Source organism: Hyperolius riggenbachi, chromosome 4, assembly GCF_040937935.1.
Source record: "Hyperolius riggenbachi isolate aHypRig1 chromosome 4, aHypRig1.pri, whole genome shotgun sequence".
Lineage (NCBI taxonomy): Eukaryota > Metazoa > Chordata > Amphibia > Anura > Hyperoliidae > Hyperolius > Hyperolius riggenbachi.
In genome coordinates, this window is record NC_090649.1 from 188,683,981 (window position 1) to 188,708,053 (window position 24,073).

The 24,073-nt window shown below is 46.6% G+C and overlaps 1 protein-coding gene across 2 annotated transcripts in view; it reads right to left on the reverse strand.

The window, feature by feature from the left end:
* Positions 1 to 24,073, reverse strand: part of KNG1 (kininogen 1) — a 48,611-nt gene that overhangs the window by 19,008 nt on the left and 5,530 nt on the right. For both annotated transcript variants that reach the window (XM_068281108.1, XM_068281109.1), the window contains exons 2-6: positions 23,942 to 24,055; positions 22,342 to 22,429; positions 3,397 to 3,575; positions 1,356 to 1,460; positions 44 to 128 (exon numbers count right to left, since the gene is read on the reverse strand). In XM_068281108.1, the coding sequence (XP_068137209.1) occupies positions 44 to 128; positions 1,356 to 1,460; positions 3,397 to 3,575; positions 22,342 to 22,429; positions 23,942 to 24,055 (571 nt within the window). The remainder of the gene's footprint in view (positions 1 to 43; positions 129 to 1,355; positions 1,461 to 3,396; positions 3,576 to 22,341; positions 22,430 to 23,941; positions 24,056 to 24,073) is intronic.

Here is a 24,073-nt window from a genome sequence, read left to right on the forward strand (position 1 = left end):
CCAATGGTCTACATAACACCATTTTGTTCAGATTATGACTTACCAGTTTCTGATATGCATGTAAACGAAACATCATTTAGCACACCTTCAGGAGTCTCAGATACGTCGATTGTGCATTCACCAGATTCCTGGAAGACAAATATTACTGCCATCATTTTTAAAACCTGCTGCATTTATGTTAAGCTTGGATATGAAAAAAAGTTTGTACACAAATATGCAAGAGCACAAATATGGCTTAAAAAGTTAAAGTTAGTACTAGTAGTACTAGGCGCATAGCGCACCGTCACATGACGTCACATACGTGCCACGCCAGCAGTGTGTATGCGGATAATTGAAGACAGGCCGAAGACTGATGGCCACTGGGACACAGGACAGGTAATGTATAAATGCACATTATAGCACATTTATACATTACACACAAATACAGAGGCGAGGTGGAGGATGCAGTGAGCTCTGCCTATTCCTGAGAGACTTCATTTCAGAGAAATCGATCAGGAATTGGCCTGCGGTGTATGGGCAGCTGACAGATCTCTATCCGATCAGATTCGATCAGAGAGAGATTTGTCTCTTGGTCAAACCTGCCCATCACCACTTGATGTATGGCTACCTTTAGTTAATAAATGATGTGAGGAACATGTCCACCAAGCAGTGCAATGCCTGGTAATGGACAGGTAAACAGGCACAGGTGTACACTGTGTACCTATTCATTCCATGGAAGCTGGTCTAAAGGGAGCCTTAATTGAGAGGAATATGGATGTTTTCTTTTACACAATACCAGTTGCTTGGCAGCCCTGCTGATCTCTTTGGCTGCAGTAGTGGCTAAATCGCACACCTGAAACAAGCATGCAGCTAATCCAGTCTGACTTCAGTCAGAGCACCTAATCTGCATGCTTGTTGCGGGGCTGTGGCTAAAAGTATTAGAGACATGGGATCACCATGAGAGTCAGGCAGCTAGTATTATTTTAAAAGGAAAAATTCATATCCTTCTCAGTTTAGGTTCCCTTAAAGCTGGAAACAAGTCGTCTGTTTGCTTCTTGTATACTAAAAGTCCCTGTAGTCAGCAGCTTGCAGTCCTGATACCAACTGTGGTAGGAGCATTGTAGTACTAAGAAGAAGGATCACAATTTGCAATTCTTCAGCTTAGTAGATCATGTCCATAGCGAATCTGTACAATTCCATGGCCACACTCATGTGCTCATTTTATTTTATTTTTTTGGGAAATGGGCCATCACCAGTTTGGTTGGGTCGCAGATCATCACTAAGGCTCCGGGAACTCATGCCTCACGTCCTGTATGTCCTAAGAATACAAGTAACAAAACTACCTTTATCACATTTTTATTAATAAAGTTACTTACTCCACTGTTGTCAAGTTTGCATCCATTTTTGCTTCTATAGCTGTTTTTTGAACAGTTTGTCTGTCTGACAATATAATTTATGTTGTAGTCCCATCCACTCACCACCTAGAACACATGAAGACAAAAGTAGCCTATGAAAGGATACCCAAGGTGACATGTGACATGATGAGATGTGTATGTACAATGCCAAGCACACAAATAACTATGCTGTGTTCCTTTTTTTTTATTTCTCTGCCTGAAAGAGTTAAACATCAGGAATGTAAGTCAGGACTGGGTCAGACTACAGTGTGACCCTCACTGATAAGAAATTACAACTATAAAAAACTTCCCTAGCAGAAAATGGCTTCTAAGAGCAGGAAAGAGATAAAAAGGGTAAGTAGTTCATAGATTTTTAGCTCTGGTATACTTCAATGAATGTGTAATTGAGCAAAAACAATAAAACAGTAAAAACTTAAAAAGTAGATTTAAATATAAAACTGGAAGATCTTAAAAAAGTCATTTTTAGGAGACGGAGGATAGATACAAATTGTTTATTTCATTAGTTTATTTTCCCCTCGGGTGTCCTGTTAAAGTGTTCCTGACTTCTGGATGTCTTTCGTATTTGCATAATCTCCTTTGAAGTATTAATAGCTATATACTTTTACTATGTATGCATGATGTCCTACTCCTTCAGTTTTCCCACTTTCAACAGAGTTATGTGCTACTGGGTAAGGTTAATACATTGTGCTTCACTTTTCTCAGAAGCTTATCAGTTACATACCACACTGCCTCTCCAATTCCTTTGTCTTGTCACTAATTGCAGTTGGTACTGAACATTTTCCATGCTGCAAGAGTTTTCTAAATAAATCTAATACAGTATAATATATTCAATACAATGGGGAGTTATTATTTATACACCGATTAAATGACTTGAGACAAAAGCAAGTAAGATAACTGTATGGGCAATAAAGAATAAGAAATCAAGTTTGTATTACATGTTATGTCCGACTGTAATTCTGGTTTAAACAGCTGTACAATGTTTTTCTCTGTAGCCTAATATACAGTATAGGCCACAGCCTACAGCAGAGATCATGCTGGGTTACTTGGGCTTTTATTTCCCAGCTAAGCAACCCTCTCAGGAGGCACAGCCAAATCGGGACATAGATAGCTTTGCTCACCTGAGCACCTGTCTCAGGGAGGACACACATTCCCAGAGTGGATTAAACTGGCAGTTCAGATGAAAGAAACAGTAGCTGATATTAGATTGAGAATCTGTTTGACACCATGGAAAAATGGAAGGAGAAAAGTGCCAGCAGCTAAGTCTTGTTATCTTAAAGAGGAACTCCAGTGAAAATAATGTAATAAAAAGTGCTTCATTTTTACAATAATTATGTATAAATGATTTAGTTAGTGTCTGCCCATTGTAAAATCTTTTAAATTCCTGATTTACATTCTGACACTTATCACATGGTGACATATTTACTACTGGCAGGTGATGTAGCTGCTCCTTGCTTTTTTGACAGTTGTAAACAGCTGTAAACAGCTATTTCCCACAATGCAACAAGGTTCACAGACAGGAAACTGCCATGAGTACCACGGTCCTCAGGGTTTCTTGTGGGAGGGGTTTCGCCACAATATCAGCCATAGAGAGTCCCCTGATGATCAGTTTGTGAAAAGGAATAGATTTCTCATGTAAAAGGGGTATCAGCTACTGATTGGGGTGATGTTCAATTTTTGGTCACAGTTTCTCTTTAAATCAGAAAGTGTGCTGATTTTTTGCACTTGTGAAAGATGGCAATGGTCATATTGATAACCTGTTCTCACTGCAAATTGCGAGCTGTTCCGAAGAGCCGCAAACATTTTTTCCTTTGTGCTTACTGCACATTTTTGGTGCACTTGCAAAGTCCAGAGTCAGAAATCCTTGCACACCAAAATTGTGAATGCAGTGCATATGGCTGAGAATCTAATGGCAGTAGTGGGAATAGAATTTAACTTTATTGAAATATACCTTACTTTTTTCTATGTGAGTGGCATTACATGTTTAATATGGTACAGTACAGACCTGGCGAGTGGCATTCACTATGCTCTCTAGATCAAAGTAGAATGGATGACTTCCTTCTCTGTTCAATTGTTCTATAGTGGAGTGCACAATACGCTGTATCTTCTCATTGCTTGTGTCTATTGGCTGAGGGCATCCAAGGCACTGATGATGAACAGCAATCACGGGAGACTCCAGTGGAACTAAATAGCAGAAATAGGAATTTATTTCAGTATTGCACATTGGTTTTTGGTGAGTCACATAGCACTTATATTTCACTTGTATGTACAAGACATTGGACTTTATTCACAAAGCATTACCGCATTCGGTAATGCTTAAAACAGCTGATTCTGCCCATCACCTTCCCAAGTTACAATTCACTAAACTTGTTACCGCACACAAAATCACAGTTCCCGACTAGTGAGGTAAATTACCGACTTGTGCGGTAATTACCTCGGGAAATGTCAACTAATGTCAATTCACAAAGATTCCCGCACTTCATTTACCGGCCAAAAGTGTTGGTAATTTTCTCCAGCCCACAGCAGCCAATAACTGGCTCTCCCCATGCTTGTTCTGTGCGGTAGAAGAGCTCCCCCTGGTGGCTGCAGCACATCTAAAGGGAAGACGTAGTCACACAAACACAGCTCCCTGCCTGCTGCCCTGCTGGAAGGCTGGTAAGTGACATTTACCGACCAGGGCTTAGTGAATTGAGGCATGTTTGTTCGGTAAACTACCGAACTTCTGCCTCATGGGGGAAAAGTTTTGTGAATTTGGAAAAAAAGTGTAAAATACTGCATGAGGTGTAAAATACTGTGTAAAATACTGCATGCAGGGGTCGAGTGGGGCGTGAACGCAAGTGGACGACGTCCACCTGCTTCTTTCAGAGGGTGGACGCCGTCCACCCTGGCATGTGTGGAGGGGAGCAGCACAGTGGAAGGAGAGTAGTGGGCAGTGGTGGAGAAGGGGGGACGTCTCCCCCCCCTTCCCTCACCTTGGGGCTCTCCATCCCTCGCTCTCCCCTCCAGAACTAAAATGTGCGGGCGGCTGGCAGCGGGCAGGACTTACCTCTTCCTCGTTCCAAGCGCCGGGTAAGATCTGTGTGCCGCTGCTCTGGTCTAGACCAGACCAGACTAGCGGCAGTGGAGTGCTCCATCTCGCGCCGGAATGAGGAAGACCGTTTCGCTTGATGTAAGCTTCTTCTGAGGCTTCGTGCGCACGGAGCCTCAGAAGAAGCTTACATCAAGTGAAACGGTCGTCAGGTGATCGCTGCTCCCACATTGCCCCACGGTAACAACTTAAAATGGGTATGTGAATTGTGTTGGAATTGCAATGGATGATGCTATATGAATTTTTATTAAACACAATTGAAGATGAACTTGGTGACAGTGCCGGATGTTTATTGCTCTATATACAGAATAACCCTGTGCACCTTCCCTATCCTACACTACACTACCCTGTACACCATCCCTATCCTACACTACACTACACTACACTACCCTGTGCACCTCCCTATTTTACACTACATTACCCTGTGCACCTTTCCTATCCTACACTACACTACACTACACTACCCTGTGCACTTCCCTATCCTACACTACCCTGTGCACCTTCCCTATCCTACACTACACTACTCTGTGCACCCTCCATACTCTACACTACACTACCCTGTGCACCTTCCCTATCCCATACTACATATGGGGCATAGGTTAAGGGACAAGGGTAGGGTAGGATAAGGACAGGGCAAAGAGTGGGGTAAGCAATGAATTTTTCATCCAGCTTGAAGGGATGGCCTTACCTGGGAAGGGTCCTAGTGGTACCAAACACTTCTCACTTCCTAACTATTACCTTTACTGTGCATCAAGGGATTGATAAAGTTTTTGAAGATTTTCAGTGTCTACCCACAACTTTCTCCCTGACATCTTTTGTCAGTGCCTTGTCACTAGTGTTGGGCGAACAGTGTTCGCCACTGTTCGGATTTGCACGGACATTTTGGTGTTCGTGCACCGTTCGGGCTCGGCCGAACACCTCATGGTGTTCGGGCAAAAGCTCGGCCATATTGCCGAACTGCGAGCGCATGGCCGAACGGTCCCCCGAACATTTGGCTAGCGCTGTGATTGGCCGAACGGGTCACGTGGGTCGGGTAAATAAATACCCGATCCGCGTCATTTCCCCGTCATTTGTCTGTGGGATTAGCTTTGGGTAGGCAGGCAGGTTAGATAGAGTCTCTCTCGCTCTCCAGCCAGGCTAGCCAGGGTCCCCCCCAGTCAGTGTGTGTGCTGCTGCGTTCAGTAGTACACCGGCGCTCAGTCACCCCATTACTATTTAGCATTCTGTACTCTGCCAATCAGTGTTATATTGCTGCGATCTGTAGTACACCGGCGCTCAGTCACCCCATTACTATTTAGCATTCTGTACTCTGCCAATCAGTGTATATATAGCTGGGATCTGTAGTACACCAACGCTCAGTCACCCCATTGCTATTTAGCATTCTGTACTCTGCCAATCAGTGTATATATTGCTGCGATCTGTAGTGCACCAACGCTCAGTCACTCCATTACTATATAAAGCATTGTGTACGCTGCCAATCAGTGTATATATATTACTGGGATCTGTAGTACACCAACGCTCAGTCACTCCATTACTATATAAAGCATTGTATACGCTGCCAATCAGTGTATATATAGCTGGGATCTGTAGTGCACCAACGCTCAGTCACTCCATTACTATATAAAGCATTGTGTACGCTGCCAATCAGTGTATATATATTACTGGGATCTGTAGTACACCAACGCTCAGTCACTCCATTGCTATTTAGCATTCTGTACTCTGCCAATCAGTGTATATATTGCTGGGATCGTTAGTACACCGGCGCTCAGACAGTCACCCCATTACTATATAGCATTGTGTACTCTGCCACTGAGTGTATATAATATTGCTGGGATCGTTAGTACACCGGCGCTCAGTCACCCCATTACTATATAGCATTGCTGGGATCTGTAGTACTCTGCTCACCCACCCATACCAGTGTACTGCCAGTCACTGTGTATATTGCTGGGATCTGTAGTACTTCACTTACCGTCAACCACTATATAGCATTACGTACTCTGCCAGTCAGTGTGTATATTGCTGGGATCAGTAATACTCCACTCACCGTCAACCACTATATGAGCTCACCATGAGTTCCTCAGAGACCTCCGCTGTGAGCAGCACTCCCAACAACAGCAACAGCCAATGCCCCACGCAAGCTATAACATCCACCCCAGCAGCCAGTGGTCAGCAGCAGCCCTCCCCGGAGGAGAACGTTGTGTCCATCGGTCCGGCGCCAGAGCGATTATTGAGGGCTGCCATTGAGGAGATGATGGGGCCTGATGTGGAGGAGGAGGTCGGGCTCAGGCCAGCATCCCAAGTTAATGTTGAGGACGATGAGGGGTCTGTGTCTGGGGATGTTGGGGTGGCAGAGGTGGTGGGTGGGTCAGACTCAGGAGAAGAGTTGTATGATGAGGATGATGATCGGGACCATCTGTATGTGCCTCAGAGTCCGACCCCGGAAAACATGTTGTATCGTGTGTTTAGGTACTAAAATCTGCGTTCCCAGTACTGCCCGGGTCCACGGATCCATATCATTTTTTGGGCAGCACTATCAAACTGTGGTACTATGAGTGAGTTGCCATGGTCCTTCTGTGCTGTCACACTCACCGTCTGTCTGCAGATGAATTGTTTAACACAGCTACGCCATCTGACATGTAGTCCTTGACCATCTTCTCCAGGCGATCGGTGTTGGAGGACGTGGAACTGCCCGATTGCTGTTCTGTGGGCTGCTGCATGGGTGTCAGAAAATGTTCCCACTCCAAGGACACTGCCAATACCATTCCCTTTTGGGCACTAGCAGCAGCTTGTGTTCTTTGCTGCCCTCCTGGTCCTCCTGGGTTTGCTGAAGTCAGTCTGTCGGCGTACAACTGGTTAGAGAAGGAGGAGGATGTCAATCTCCTCTCTAAAGTCTCCATCCTCAAGGGCCTGCTGGAATTGTTCCATTTTTGACCTGTCTGACACTTTCTTCAATCAGTTTTTTAACATTGTGTTTGTATAAACTGGGTATAAACCCAGTAATTGGTGTTGTCCAGAATAATGAATAATAATGAATAGTGAATAATGCGCGGGCCGCGTTCAATGCAGTCTAGCATGAATTGAGCCATGTGTGCCAGAGAGTCCTGCCAGACTCCTCTGTCTTCATGTTCTTGTGAGCGTTGTGATTGTTGTGATGCACCATATTCGTCACCAGCATCACTTTCTTCCTCTTCTGCTGTCCATTCCCGCTAAATTGTGGAAGTCCAATGTGCACCGCTCTGTCCCTCGGCAGTGGGGGCATCCAATTCCTGCTCCAACTCCAGCTGTTCCTCGTCCTGTTCTTTGTCATAGCTGGGACCAGCGTTTCCTGAGGCAGATTGCCTGATGTTGGTATCATCACGCTGATCGTTTTCATCTTCAGATTCCCCCACTTGCATCATGCCAGCGGTTTCCATCTTCAACATTGATTTCTTCAGTAAACACAGCAGTGGTATTGTAATGCTGACTGTAGAGTTGTCACTGCTCAGTCACAAGCAACGTGGATTGCTCAAAATTTTGGAGGACTTGGCAGAGGTCCAACATGGTGGCCCAATCAGATCCACAGAAGCTTGGTAGCTAGCTGCTGGAATGCACCTCGGCACTGCGCAAAAGCGTGCTAGCATGTGCAGCGTATAATTCCAGCGCGTAGGGAGGGACATCACCCAGCGAGCGATGGTGCGCTAGATTGAAGCGCTCCTGCATCTCTTGGTGAGTCCTTCAGAAGCGGTACTGGACTTTAAAAAATGTTTTTTTTTTCCTTCAACGGAAGATCTGCCACGTTGGAGTGAGGAGGACGCCGCCGACCCCGACACCAAGCTGAACCCCGGCGAACTCCAAGCAGAGGATCTTCAGGAACCCTGTAACGATCGGTGGGCGCAGAGAGTATCTGATTACCGGTGATCTGCAGTATCGCCGGAAATACAGATATATACCAGATTATAAGTGATCTGCAGTCTCACCGATAATCCGATATACAAACTAACCTCTGTTCGCCTGAGTAGAGTGTAGTGTTTTGGTGTAACAGTAACACTAGGAGGCCTAGGCCTCAGTGCAGCAAGGAGAACTGCACGTATTCCTTCCGCAGACCTGAGCTCTCCAAGACGGGAGGAGTCAGACTGACAGTAGGAAGGAAAGTCCGAGAGTGACACTCAGGAAGAAGTGTCACTAACAGGACTGGGAACCGCCTCCAATCGTGAGGTCGGTTCTCGAGGTCAGACAAGCCAGGTCGTACACACACGGACAGATAAAGTACAAATACAGTAGGCAAAGGCGGAGACAAAGTACAGGCAGGGTTCGGCAACGGGGTATCAGATATATCGGGGTACAAAATCAGGAGGCAGAAACAGAGTCTTGGAACGAGCCGAGGTTCGGCAACAGAGTATCAGAAATATCGAGGTACAAGGTCAGAGTTCAGGAGGATAGTCGAGGCAGGCAAAAGTCTTAACATATAATCACAATCAAACTAGTACTTTAGCTATCAAATATCTAGCTAAGTGTAGGATTACAGCTCCAGCTGGTCCCGGCACACTTCAGGATCTGACTACGGATCTGGGTGCTCCCACGTATGTGATCGCACGCCAGACAAAGAGCAAGTGAACAACCAGCAGTATATATACTCTAGGACCTTTCCAGGACCTCCCTAATTGCTGGTCCAATGAGAGCAGTGGAATTTGTCAGCTGACCCAGCTGGTCAGCCGACACCCTTCTAACTGCTATTTAAACTCTGCCTTTCTGCTCGCGCGCGTGTAAGTCTGAATCTTGGTGGACTATCAGTCCCAGCCACACCAGTACTGTCATGCAATGTATCTAGTGCGGGGGCCGCCTCTGATGCGGATTCCGCCGTTCCCAATGCGGATTCCGCCGCACTGCCTATGCGGCATGCAGCGTTTTTTCCGCGTTGTGACGCCATGCTGGACGCGGAAACAGCCGCCTCACCTTGAGAGACGGCGGCATTTCCGCGTTTCCTTACAAACCCTCAAGGCTTCGAGCAAGCTGAGGAGGATCAGCAGTCCCGACGAGACCTCTCCTCATATGTGACTGTGTGCAGTGGAGTAGAGCTCCCCAGAACAACCTCTCACTTGTCACTTTGTCACTGGTCACTTTGTCACTTTGTCATTTTGTCACTTTGTCACTTTGTCACTGGTCACTTTGTCATTTTGTCACTTTGTCAGTCACTGTGGTCACTTTGTCAGTCACTTTGTCACTTTGTCATTTTGTCACTTTGTCACTGGTCACTTTGTCACTTTTCACTTTGTCACTTGTCACTTGGTCACTTGGTCACTTGTCCAGATGATCTCGGTACACCTCCTGCGATTCAAATTTCTGCACACATTGCTCTGGGATTTGGGTGTGATGAATGATGCATCTAACTGGCCACCGGAGGCAATTAAGGCCTTCAAAACATTGAAAGCAGCTTTCTGTTCCGCCCCCATTTTGCGTCATGTTGAGTTGTTGACGTCATGTTCATCCTCAGCCTCGCCTTGCATTTCAGTGCGAGGTGCATTTTCCACAGAAAAAGGTTGTGAATCCGTCACAACATTTGTGGCTGTTCCATTGACCTTTCACAGGTAGAAGATTGTGGGGGTGGGAATAGCTCCTCCGAATAGCCCATTGTGTCCTGAAAACTACTCATTGCATTGCTTTGCGCACGCATTTTTTTGTCCTCATGCAAGGCCGGAGTTGCGCCTGAAAGCGTGGCCTTCTCCTCCTGCTCCTCCTCTTCCATCCTGTGTGCTGCTGCTGGGTTAGCGTTGCCGGTCCCTTTTCCTGGAACCTCTCATCTTTATTACATTTATGACTGCATGGCGACAAAATGCATGTTACCTGTGCAAAGAAAACAGACATTTCCCGCATTTAAAAGACAGTTTTCCCTTTGAAACTTTAAAATCGATTTTCTCAAAAACTATAAGCTCTTTTTGCTACATTTTTTTCCTCTTGTACCCACTCCCAAGGTGCACATACCCTGTAAATTTGGGGTATGTAGCATGTAAGGAGGCTTTACAAAGCACGAAAGTTCGGGTCCCCATTGACTTCCATTATGTTCGGAGTTCGGCTCGAACACCCGAACATCGCGGCCATGTTCGGCTTGTTCGGCCCGAACCCGAACATCTAGATGTTCGCCCGACACTACTTGTCACCTATTGTTGATAGTTTGCTTTAAGTTGCAGTACCAAACAGAGAAACACTCCAGGAATAGCTGTTTTTTATATTGCACTTATCAGAATTATTAATTAATTAGTTAAAGTGGGACTGTACTAATACAAAGGGAGTCAGTTGTGAGCTATTCGCCCCCACACCTATTCCCACACACCATTTTCATCCTACTTTGACAATATGTGTACCAATCGTTCTAGTGCCTGTTTCTTTTGGCTGAAGTCACTGATGGCTCCTGAACTGGCAGTGACAGCCTCAGCAAGATGTCCTGTCCTTTTTCATTTGTTTTTGTTTGTTGAAATTGGTTTGTGCTACCCAAGAAGCATAACCAAACATTTATTCAGCTTTTGGAACTTGATGCACCTTATCTATCCTCTGTGAATTTCTTTTATTCCTAGGGTGCTTTCACACTATGTACACTGCATCCTGCCATGTTTCATGTAAACACTGCCCATACATGTTCACACCTCTGTGTTGTAACTGGTCACATTGTAATACACTTCCTACAGTGCGTTTCATGTGAACTTTGCCAGACGATAGCTTTAAAGTGAACCCAAGGCTGCCATATTTATTTCCTTTTAAGCAATACCAGTTGCCTTGCTGCCATGCTGACCCTCTGCCTCTAATGCTTTCAGCCATAGACCCTGAACAAGCATGCAGCAGATCAGGTGTTTCTGACAATATTGTCAGAACTGATAAGATTAGCTGCATGCTTGTTTCTGGTGTAATACAGACAGTAATGCAGCCAAATAGATCAACAGAACTGCCAGGCAACTGGAATTGTTTAAAAAGAAATAACTATGGCAGCCTCCATATTACTTTTACTTTAACCTTTTGGGAATCCTAACCAGTGGAGTCAGGCAGTGAAACTTAGGTGAAGAGCTAAGTGCTCTGAGATTCAGGTGTGCTTCTGGCATAGACAGCTGTTCTCTATTCTACTATTTTGCAGTGCAAATTATGATAGTAAAATATCGGTAAATTATGCTGATCTTTTGCTACATCTAATCCTAAACCTATTCTCACCTAGAACCTATAGGCAAACGCAGGGGGGGATTACAGTTGCCCAGAATCCCCCTTCAGACCAGGGCCAGTGCAGTGTCTGTGGACAGGCACAAGTTTTTACACCAGAATATCTGAAGGCATCCTGCAGCTCACAGCACTGCCCCCTTCCCCTGTTACAGTTGGCTTTGGATGTAACAGCAGCGTGTGTACAGAGCATGGAGCAGCAGTGTGTGTACAGAGCATGGAGCAGCTCTGGGGAACTTAACAGAGTCAGGTATGAGCACAGCCCTGTGCCCTGCTGTCTGAATGGTTCACTTCCCCTTCATTACCAATGTCAGCTGTCCTCATCATTATCTGTATCCAAACTGCTCCTAATAGATCCCGTTGTCGGTCGGTCAATTGCATTATGTGTACCCAGCATGATGTCCTACCATATGATTATACTGTATTGTGCATGGATGAGGGAGTCCTTTCAGGAATCCCCCCTTTGAAAATCCTGGGTTTGCCCCTGGAACTTCCCGCTACCTATGCCTACCCTCAGAGCAGGGACAAGGTCCTCCAGCACCCAAGGCCGAGACACCAAAGTGCGCCCCTACATCCATCCCACCCCAGCTGTTACACACTGATTGCTATTAGACTAAGAGGGCCACAGGGCCCACAACCTCCCCAACACCTTAATATCTAGTTATCTGGCTTGCAGTCACTGCCATGTATACCCTTTTCTTATTTCTTTCTGCTTCATACACAATTTAGGAATGACAGCTGAATGAATTGTGCGCCCCCTCCTACACTGCGCCCTGAGGCTGGAGCCTCTCCAGCCTATGCCTCGGCCCGGCCCTGCCTACCCTTAACACATTCTCTGTCAGGTTAGTATGCAATATGGATAAGCTAAAACTGCTGAGCAGGGCAAAAAAGGACTTTTATCTCTCAGTAGCTTCTTCTTCACAGAAGCTTATTCTGGATGATATACTGCAAATATATGGATTTATCCTCTAAGGATGAGTGAGACCCAGTCTTTTCAGAAAAAAATAAAGGTGGATGTATCGGTTTCTACACCAATGAAAATGGTGCCAGGCCCAAACTGCAGACCCCTCTATCCCACCGTACGTTTTTCTCACTTCTTCTTGTTGCTGTGTACATTCCACCACAAGCCTGCATGCAATCTTCTCTCACAGATCAAATCACTGAGCTGGAAATGGAATATCCTGATTCTTTTGTCAACCTTCTAGAAGACTTCAACAGTGCCAATCTTCCCAGTTAAACAAAATAGGGACTGTAGGTTAGTTCTTAACCTGAATCAGCTCTTAAATGGGCACTATGGTGAAAAAATTGTAAGATGTAAAGTAGGTGCAAACATATACAAACAAGGGCATTTTTCCACAGTAAAATGAGCCATACTGTAAATTACTTTTCTCCTATGTTGCTGTCACTTATGGTGGCCATACATGGTACAATAAAAATGTTCGATTATCTCGTTTATTCGATCTAAATGATCGAATTGAAAGAAAGTTGAAAATATTTTTTCTTTCGATCAAGAAATTCGAAGGATTATCCCGTTTTTTCGAGAAAAGTCAGATTGGACATGCTGGAAAACCTTTATATTCGATCTAACGGAATAATCAAACTAAATATCTAATCGAAAAAAAATGAAAAATTGTACCATGTATGGCCACCTTTACAGTAGGTAGTAGAAATCTGACAGGTTTTGGACTAGTTCATCTCTTCATAGGGGGATTTTCAGGGATTTATTTATTTTCAAAAGCACTTAGTGAATGGCAGTTGCTCTGTTCAACTGCCAAAAAACTGTGTAGTGAGCAGGGAAGCTGGCCAGCATTAATGTTTAAATCCTTTTGAGGGAATATCTTTATAAAGAATAAAAGCCCTGCTGAGAGTCCCATATGAAGAGATGGACTAGTCCAAAACCTGTCACTTCTGTCAGATTTCTACTACCTACTGTGAGTGACAGCAGCATAGGAGAGAAGTAATTTATGGCTCATTTTACTCTGGAAAAAAGTACTTCTTATTTGTTTATGTTTGCACATATTTACATTTTAAATTTTTTCGCCATAGTGCCCCTTTAAGTCAGAACACTGTGCCATTTCTGTCCTCCTGTACCTCATCTGTACCCCCCCCCCCACCCAAGCCTCCAGTATCCCCCTCTGTGCCACCTCTTCCCCCCCCCCCCCCCCCAACACACACACACACACACACACGGGGCTTAATTCACAAAAGTGTGCTAACACTTAGCACACCCGTGCAAAGCTGCTTTGCACGTGATATCATGCACGTAAAGCTTTACGCGCGCAAACTAATGACTTCGCGTGAATGACTTCGCGTTTGCACGTGCAAAGCTTTTAGGCGTGATAACTCTGCTTTGTAAATCAAGCACATTGTGTCACCTTGGTCACAAATTACAGAAAGAAAATTTCACAATCTTTAGCTTGCAAATGGGCTTAATAAATTCTACTGCAGGTTTGAGATGTCGATATTGACTGCCTCAGCCAGTAGTCAGGCGTGTAAACAGAGGCCCCCAACCACCGCTCCGCAAGTGATCTGCCCTGTGGATTAACTTGGCCAAGTGACGGCCAACTTCTTTGTGCATGCCACGCCACTCCATTACTGTAACGATCGGTGAAGTACAGAGAGGATCTGATTACCGGTGATCTGCAGTATCACTGGGAATACAGATGTATACCAGATTATAAGTGATCTGCAGTATCACTGATAATCCGATATACCAGCTAACCTCTGTTCACCTGAGTAGAGTGTAGTGTTTGGTGTAACAGTAACACTTTGAGGACTAAGCCTCAGCGCAGTAAGGTATACTGCACGGATTCCTTCCGAAGACCTGGACTCTCCAAGACGGGAGGAGTCAGGCTGCGAGTAGGAAGGATTGTCTAAAAGTAACACTCTGGAGGAAGTGTCACTGATAGAACGGGGAACCGCCTCCAACAGTGAGGTCGGTTCTCGAGGTCGGACAAGCCAGTTCGTACACACACGGACAGATAAAGTACAATATCAAGAGGCAAAGGCGGAGTCAGGTACAGGCAGGGTTCGGCAACAGGGTATCAGAAATATCGAGGTACAAGATCAGTAGGCAGAAGCAGAGTCTAAGGACGAGCCGGGGTTCGGCAACAGAGTATCAGAAATATCGAAGTACAAGATCAGAGTTCAGGAGGATAGTCAGGCAGGCAAAAGGTCAAAACAGATAATCAAAATCAAACTAGTACTTTAAGCTATCAACAGAAACTAGCTAAGTGTAGGATTACAGCTCCAGCTGGTCCCGGCACACTTGCGGATCTGACTACGGATCTGGGTGCTCCCACGTATGTGATCGCAACGCCAGACAACCAGCAACTGAATAAGCAGCAGAATATATAGTTGCTGGACTCTGCTGCCCCGCCCGAACCATTCAGCCAATCATAAGTCCTGCAGGAATCAGCTGACCTTCCTGATCAGCTGACACTTCCTCTGCAGGTATAAAGGTCCTGAATTCAGGCCTGCGCGAGCATAGCTCTCCATCTGCCTAGGTGTACTAACAGACCCAGCCACACCAAGCACATGCTGCTGCATGCAAACAGCCGCTTTGCTGTCAGGACATGCAGCGGCTTTTCCGCGTTCCACCACACCACCAGACGCGTGCAAACCGGCGCGTAGGACGCGGAGTCAGCCACCTAGCTCTTGGCACACGCGGCGGCTTTTCCGCGTTTCCTCACAGTACCCCCCCGAGGAGTGGACTCCGGACAACTCCTACCAGGTTTCTCGGGATGTAAAGCGTGAAACTCTTTCCTTAATTCGTCCGCATGCATGCGGTTCCCAGGTACCCATTGTCTCTCCTCAATGCCTTTCCCTTTCCAATGCACCAGATATTGTACTGAGTTCTGTACAATGTGCGAATCTGAGATTTTCTCTACCTCATACTCGGGTTGGTCCTCCACCATCACAGGAGGAGGAGGAGTAGGACCCACATGAACCGCAGGTTTGAGTAGGGACACGTGAAACGACCTTACGCCCCGCATGCTGGCAGGAAGATCAATGGCATAAGTGACGTTGTTGATCTTCTTGGTCACAGAAAATGGACCCACAAACCTGGGGCCCAGTTTGGCAGATGGCTGCTTCAGGGTCAAGTGACGTGTGGACACCCAGACTAAATCCCCTGGCTGAAACTTCCATTCCATGGAACGTCTCTTGTCCGCTTGACCCTTTTGACTTTGGAACGCTTTCTGCAAATTCTCTCTAACAATTCCCCAATTGCCCCTGAGTGACTTCTGCCAATCCTCCAGTGCGGGAAACGGAGAAGAGGCAACTGGCAGCGGGAGAACTTGGACGACCTCCCTGTCACAATCTGGAACTGAGAAAAACCAGAAGAAGAACTCTTCAAATTATTCTGTGCGAATTCTGCAAAAGCCAGAAACTTTACCCAATCATTCTGTGTCTCCGCAACGTAACATCTTAAGAACTGTTCTAAAGACTGATTAATTAGTTCGGTCTGCCCATTGGTCTGTGGGTGGTAGCCTGACGAGAAAGACAGCTTCATGCCCATTTGGTGGCAAAATGCCCTCCAGAATTTAGAGATGAATTGGACTCCCCGATCGGACACAATGTTTTTCGGAATGCTGTGCAGCCGGAAAATGTTGATGATAAATAGGTCGGCCAATTCCTGGGCCGAGGGGAGTCCTTTCAAGGGCAGGAAATGGGCCATTTTGCTGAAGCGGTCGACTACCACCCAAATGACCGACATGCCTTCAGACCTGGGGAGTTCACCCACAAAATCCATGGACAAGTGGGTCCATGGTTCACTCGGGGCGGGCAAAGGCTGCAAGGTACAGACAGGTGCCTGCCGGGAGGGTTTACTCTTGGCACATACCGCACACTCCCTGACATACTCCTTGCAGTCTGTTGCCATAGAAGGCCACCAAGCACACCTGGCGATCAGATCCTGCGTTCTGGCAGCACCAGGGTGACCAGCATTCTTATGGGCGTGAAACATTTGTAAGACCTGTAGACGAAAAGGTAGTGGGATAAACAAAAACCCCTCTGGTTTTCCCTCAGGGACATCCTGCTGAAAGGGACCCAAAGCTTTTGTCCAATCCTCCCAGGTCTCTGTGGCTGCTAATACCAGCCTTTGCGGGATCATGGACTCAGGAGCGGGGGGCTGTGCTGTCTCTAATTCGAAACATCTGGACAGGGCATCTGCCTTGATGTTTTTGCTGCCTGGAGTGTACGTGATAATAAATCTGAATCTCGTAAAAAATAAAGACCAACGGGCCTGTCGGGGACTTAGTCTCTTAGCCCCCTCGATGTATTCCAAATTTTTGTGATCAGTATAAACCGTGATCGTGTGCTCTACCCCCTCCAACCAGTGGCGCCATTCTTCAAATGCCAATTTAATGGCCAGAAGTTCCCGGTTGCCTATGTCGTAGTTTTTCTCTGCCGGAGAAAACCTACGGGAAAAATAAGCGCATGGATGCAATCTGCCTTGTAACCCTGACCGCTGAGATAGCACCGCCCCTACCCCAACCTCCGAAGCGTCAACCTCCACAATAAAGGGAAAGGACGTGTCTACATGTCTTAAAATAGGCGCTGAGCAAAACAGTTTTTTCAAGTGCGAAAAGGCTGCCACAGCCTCAGGAGACCAGTGGGTGGTATCTGCCCCCTTTTTTGTGAGACTGGTGAGAGGGGCAATTATCGTGGAGTACCCCTTTATGAACCTCCTATAGTAGTTCGCAAAACCTAAAAATCTCTGCAGGGGCTTCAACCCCACTGGCTGTGGCCATTCCAGGACAGCTGTGACCTTGGCAGGATCCATTGACAAGCCTGAGGTGGAAATCACATACCCTAGAAATGTGACAGTGGTCACCTCGAAAATACATTTCTCCACCTTTGCATACAGCATATTTTGCCTCAATTTGTCCAACACGAATTTAACGTGGACCCTGTGCTCGGAGAGGTTGTTGGAATAGATCAGTATATCGTCAAGGTATACTAGCACAAATCTACCCAACACCTCCCTGAATACCTCGTTGATTAATTCTTGGAAGACGGCTGGCGCATTGCACAACCCGAAGGGCATCACTAAGTACTCGTAATGCCCGTTGGGAGTGTTGAAGGCCGTCTTCCATTCATCGCCATTTCTAATGCGGATTAGGTTGTATGCACCCCTCAGATCTAATTTTGAAAAGATCTTGGCGTTCGTGACCTGCGTAAATAAATCGTCTATCAATGGTAACGGATATCGATTCTTCACCGTGATTTTATTCAGGCCACGGTAGTCGATGCAAGGTCGAAGCCCTCCGTCTTTCTTCTTAACAAAAAAGAAACCGGCCCCTGCAGGCGACCGGGAGGGGCGAATAAACCCTTTGGCTAAATTGTCACGAATGTACTCCTGCATCGCTATTTTCTCTGGTCCAGACAATTTATACAGGTGACCCCTAGGGGGCATACAACCGGCACGGAGATCGATGGGGCAATCGAAAGGGCGATGAGGAGGTAACTTGTCAGCAGCCTTGGGACAGAATACATCCGAGAACTCGGAGTATTGCTCGGGAACACCCTCCACATGAAACTTGGTCTGACCTAAAGTCACCTTTCCTAGACACTGTTGGGAACAGAAGTCTGACCAACTAGTTAATTGTCCAGCAGCCCAATTAATCTGTGGCGAATGGAGCTGCAGCCAGGGCATACCCAAAACAATTGTGGAGGTGGTCATGTGTAATACAAAGAAACTTAGACTTTCGTTATGCAGAACCCCAATAGTGACTTCCACCTCTGGTGTTTGAGACAGCGGACGGTCCCTGTGCAGCGGGGAATCGTCCACAGCAGTAACCTGGATAGGTGGCCTTACTGGGGTGAGCGGAATGCCCAACTTTTCTGCGAACTCTGAACTCATAAAGTTAGCCGCGGAGCCTGAATCAAGAAAGGCCTCTGTGGCTTCAGATTTGTCCCCCCACGTAATCGTACAAGGAAGGAGTAAACGTCTTTCTTTTAGGGGTGTAAGTTGGGCGCCCAGGGTGTCACCCCTTACAACTCCTAGGTGGTAGCGTTTCCCGGCTTATTTTTATCCGGTTTAATGGGACAGTCTCGTACCCTATGCCCCCCTTCACCACAGTATAGACATAATTGCTCAGACATTCTCCGTCTTCTCTCCACTTGGGTCAACTTAGACCGACCGATCTGCATCGGTTCAGGTGGTGGCAAGACCGGAGACGATGAGACAGCAGGAGATGGAGTTACTAGGGGTGCAGCAGGAGGTGCTGCGTAGGAAGTCACCCTGACACGATGACTGCCCCTAGTTTGTCTCTGATGGCGTAGCCTACGGTCGATTCGAATGGCCGACGAGATGGCCTCATCGACTGTCTTGGGCTCGGGTTGGCTTAACATTAGGTCGGAGACCTCATCCGACAACCCAGACAGGAAGTAGTCTAACAGGGCATAGGTGTCAAACCTAGCCGTAACTGACCACCTACGAAATTCGGCCGCGTAATCTTCGACTGGACCCCTGCCTTGCCGCAAAAGCTTAAGCTTCCGCTCAGAGGTCGCAGCAAGGTCAGTTTCGTCGTAAATCACTGCCATGGCTTTAAAGAATTCCTCTACCGAGGTAAGGGCTAAGTCACTGGCCGGCAAATTTTACGCCCAGGTCTGGGAGTCACCAGTTAGTAAGGTCTTAATAAATATGACCCGTTGGGTCTCAGTTCCCGAGGATCGGGGTCTCAGCTCAAAATATGATAACACTCTACTCTTAAAATTCCGAAAGTCAGACTTGTGGCCGGAAAATTTATCAGGTACGGGCATACGTATGTCATCACTAGGAGGGGATCGCACCGAATCAACTGACGTCTGAAGGGTTCGCACAGAGCCTGATAGGGCATCAATTAAGTCTTTGTGCTGGCCCAGTGCTTGATGGATGCTATCCACCGAAGTGGCAAGCACAGTCAGAGGGTCAGCGCGTGTGTCCATCTGTTTTTTGGTCTGGCGTTCTGTAACGATCGGTGAAGCACAGAGAGGATCTGATTACCGGTGATCTGCAGTATCACTGGGAATACAGATGTATACCAGATTATAAGTGATCTGCAGTATCACCGATAATCCGATATACCAGCTAACCTCTGTTCACCTGAGTAGAGTGTAGTGTTTGGTGTAACAGTAACACTTTGAGGACTAAGCCTAAGCGCAGTAAGGTATACTGCACGGATTCCTTCCGAAGACCTGGACTCTCCAAGACGGGAGGAGTCAGGCTGCGAGTAGGAAGGATTGTCTAAAAGTAACACTCTGGAGGAAGTGTCACTGATAGAACGGGGAACCACCTCCAACAGTGAGGTCGGTTCTCGAGGTCGGACAAGCCAGGTCGTACACACACGGACAGATAAAGTACAATATCAAGAGGCAAAGGCGGAGTCAGGTACAGGCAGGGTTCGGCAACAGGGTATCAGAAATATCGAGGTACAAGATCAGTAGACAGAAGCAGAGTCTAAGGACGAGCCGGGGTTCGGCAACAGAGTATCAGAAATATCGAGGTACAAGATCAGAGTTCAGGAGGATAGTCAGGCAGGAAAAAGGTCAAAACAGATAATCACAATCAAACTAGTACTTTAAGCTATCAACAGAAACTAGCTAAGTGTAGGATTACAGCTCCAGCTGGTCCCGGCACACTTGCGGATCTGACTACGGATCTGGGTGCTCCCACGTATGTGATCGCAACGCCAGACAACCAGCAACTGAATAAGCAGCAGAATATATAGTTGCTGGACTCTGCTGCCCCGCCCGAACCATTCAGCCAATCATAAGTCCTGCAGGAATCAGCTGACCTTCCTGATCAGCTGACACTTCCTCTGCAGGTATAAATGTCCTGAATTCAGGCCCGCGCGAGCATAGCTCTCCATCTGCCTAGGTGCACTAACAGACCCTGCCACACCAAGCACATGCTGCTGCATGCAAACAGCCGCTTTGCTGTCAGGACATGCGGCGGCTTTTCCGCGTTCCACCACACCACCAGACGCGTGCAAACCGCCGCGTAGGACGCGGAGTCAGCCGCCTAGCTCTTGGCACACGCGGCGGCTTTTCCGCGTTTCCTCACAATTACTCTGCAATTCTCCCAGATGCATTTGCGATTCCATTTATTTATGATGAATGGGATCGCAGTGTAAACATTTCAGAAATGCATGCAACCATGCATAGTAAATCTGCAGTGAATTGCAAAGCGTGAGTGGGAACATCAGACTGCAGTCTATACGCTTTCTGATGTCCCAGCATATCGCATCACTGCACTTTACTGAAAACGTGGCTAAAATTGCACACATGGAAACTAGGCCTTTAGTTCTGAAGTTTCCAGATAGCTCAACAATAGTCAGACTCATACACAGTGGGGATGAGTTTTTTTTACTGGAGATCAGTGGAGTAATCTGGACTAAAACTGGCCAACAAACATTATAAGACTATGCTTTAAACAATAACTCACAATGCTGTGAAAACTTTAACTGGTGTAAGGTCCAAGGACAACCATCCATAACACTTCTTCTTATCAGTGGCGTACCTAGGGAATTTGACACCATGTGCTGATTGTTTACAGACAACCCCCCTCACCCCCAAACAACCAATTTTTTTGATGGGAGGGTTGACGGGTTGGGCCATCAAGCGTGTTGCAGCAATTTCTGCGGGATTTGGGGGGGAAAAGGAGTCTTCAGGATGTGGACGGAGCTAACCGTTATGAAACTCTTTACTCTACACAGTGCTGCAGAAGATGTCTGTGCTATATAAATACACAATAATAATGTGATATACTATAGACTATGCAATAGACTATGACTATGAAACAATTATATTGTGAGCTCCTCTGAGGGCAGTCAGAAAAAAGGGGACATATGAAAGAGAGGGGATGCATAGGAGGGGGGGGGGGGGGGAATAAATAGGTAGAGTCACAAGACAGAGAGCCTGGTGAGAGAGGAGGTAATGGCAGGAAGGACTCCCATCAGTACTGCAGATATCACCAGTACTGTTTGACAGGGACCTGCTGTTAAAAGAAGCCACTGAAATCTGAAAAGAGGAAAGGGGCATTGGGAAGACAACAGGGTGAGAGGGTGAGCTGGGAAAAGAGAAGATTTCCTGCAACCAAGCTAATCTTAAATGCCTGGAGCTTACTTCTCTGCTCACTACAGAAGTCGGCTGTAAGCACCTGTATCACTGGCTTCTGCAACAGCAGACTGCCCTGCATTATTGATTAATTACTCTGATCAGGATATTCAATAGTCCAGGGCACTCTGGTATTACAGCAGCCAGTGCACATACAGTATCTACTAATGACAGGCAACTTCTGAAGTACTAAACACATCCTGCCACCTCTCCCAGCTAATGTCCCAGCTGCAGCACAGCAATCATCCTCTCTACTCACCCTGCAGTTCTGCACATTCACTTGCTACAGGCTCTGTGTAGAGAGCAAGGAAACACATTGCCCACTGGACAGGAAGGGGGAGCGGGTGCTACATCTAGTGAAGGAAGTAGTACAGTCCTATGCACTTCCTGCTGCTATTTCCCAAATGTTGTCCAAACTATGAAAAAAGGTCCCATGAGGAAGAACACAGTGACTGAGCACCACAGTGGCACCCCTAGCCATGGCTACACCCGGTGCTGTGAGCACCTGCAGCCTTATGGTAGGTACGCCACTGCTTCTTATGAAATTGTTTAATACTTTGCAGTTTGTGTTTGTTTTGCACATACCTTTGTTGGTGTTGCAGTTCTGAGATACAAAAGTCCAAAGATGATTTTCTATGTTAAGTAGAAGATGTGCTGAACATTTACCCCGATCCTGCACAGGTAGAAGCCAATAATATAACATACAATTGAAGCAGTAATAAGCAAATAAGTGCCACTGTAATAGAACATTACTAAAAGCCAGCACTGGACATCCCAAAGCCCACACATCACTATGTGCAAAAAGGCCACTGAATGATATTGCCAATATATGCTACCAGCTTGTGACAGAGACCCCCTCCTGCCAATTGTCAAGAGCATTCATATAAACTCTTTTGACAAGAAATAAAATACCATTCATCCTTATTTACCTCATGCAAATCTGGTAGTTCAGTTCTGGATAGCAAAGCCGGAATAAGGCTAAATGGGGCCCTAAGCAAAGAAGCAGGGTTGCCCCCCCCCCCCATAGCCAAGTATAGTTGCCTCCAGTATAGGTAGCTAGCTATAGGTGCCCCCAGTCAGTATAGGTGCTCCCAGCATAGGTAGCCAGCTGTAGGTGCCCCCGGTATAGGTAGCCAGCTTTAGGTGTCCCCCAGTATAGGTAGCCAGGTCTATAGGTGTCCCCAGTATAGGTAACCAGGTCTATAGGTGCCCCCAGTATAGGTAGCCAGGTCTACAGGTGTCCCCAGCATAGGTAGGCAGCTCTATAGGTGTCCCCACTTTAGGTAGCCAGGTCTATAGGTGTCCCCAGTATAGGTAGTCAGGTCTATAGGTGTCCCCAGTATAGGTAGCCAGGTCTATAGGTGTCCCCAGTATAGGTAGCCAGGTCTATAGGTGTCCCCAGTTTAGGTAGCCAGGTCTATAGGTGTCTACAATATAGGTAGCCAGGTCTATAGGTGTCCCCAGTATACGGAGTCCGGTCTATAGGTGTCCCTAGTTTAGGTAGCCTGGAAGGGGGAGCAGCGGGCACAGAGCAGTGAGGAGGGGGGGACAGCCCCCCTCCCCACTGCATAAAATAATATACTTTACACATGCAACATGTAATAAACTGAAAACATGACAAACTATCAGAGGATCAGAAAGGCTATCTCCACCTATATTTTTTGGGATAGGACATATTCCATTAAAGTGAATGGGAACCGCATTTAAAAAAATGAGACAGATACTTACCCAAGGAGAGGGAAGGCGCTGGGTCCTATAGAGCCTTCCCGCTCTTCTCCTGGTCCCCTCGTTCCAGTGCTAGCTCGCCCGGTAGCAATATTTGACTAAATTAGTCCAATACTGCTTTACCCGGCCGAAGGAGGCTTCAGAAGTCTTCAGGAAACCCGAGTGCTCCTGAAGAAGGGCCGCCCTGTACTGCCCCTGCGCAAGCACACTCTCTCACACGCTCACGCCTGTGCAGTATGGAGGACATGGCTCCCGAAGACTTCCAAATACCCTTTCGGCGGGGGATTGAAACGGGGGGGGAGCCAGCACAGGATAGAGAGCACCGAGAGAGGAGACGGAAGGCTCTATACAACCCAGAGCCTTCCCTCTCCTTAGGTAAGTATTTGCTTCATATTTTTTTTTAAATGTGGTTCCCATTCACTTTAAGAATTTACTAATTTTTAGTGGTTAGTAGTCTTACTGGATCATATTCCTGGAACCGACATTCCTGCCAAGTCTTCACAGTCGTTAGATCACAGGAACCTTCATGGATTTCATACTCAACAAAATAATGTTTCTGGCCATCCACACCATTCTGGTTGCAAAAGAAAAC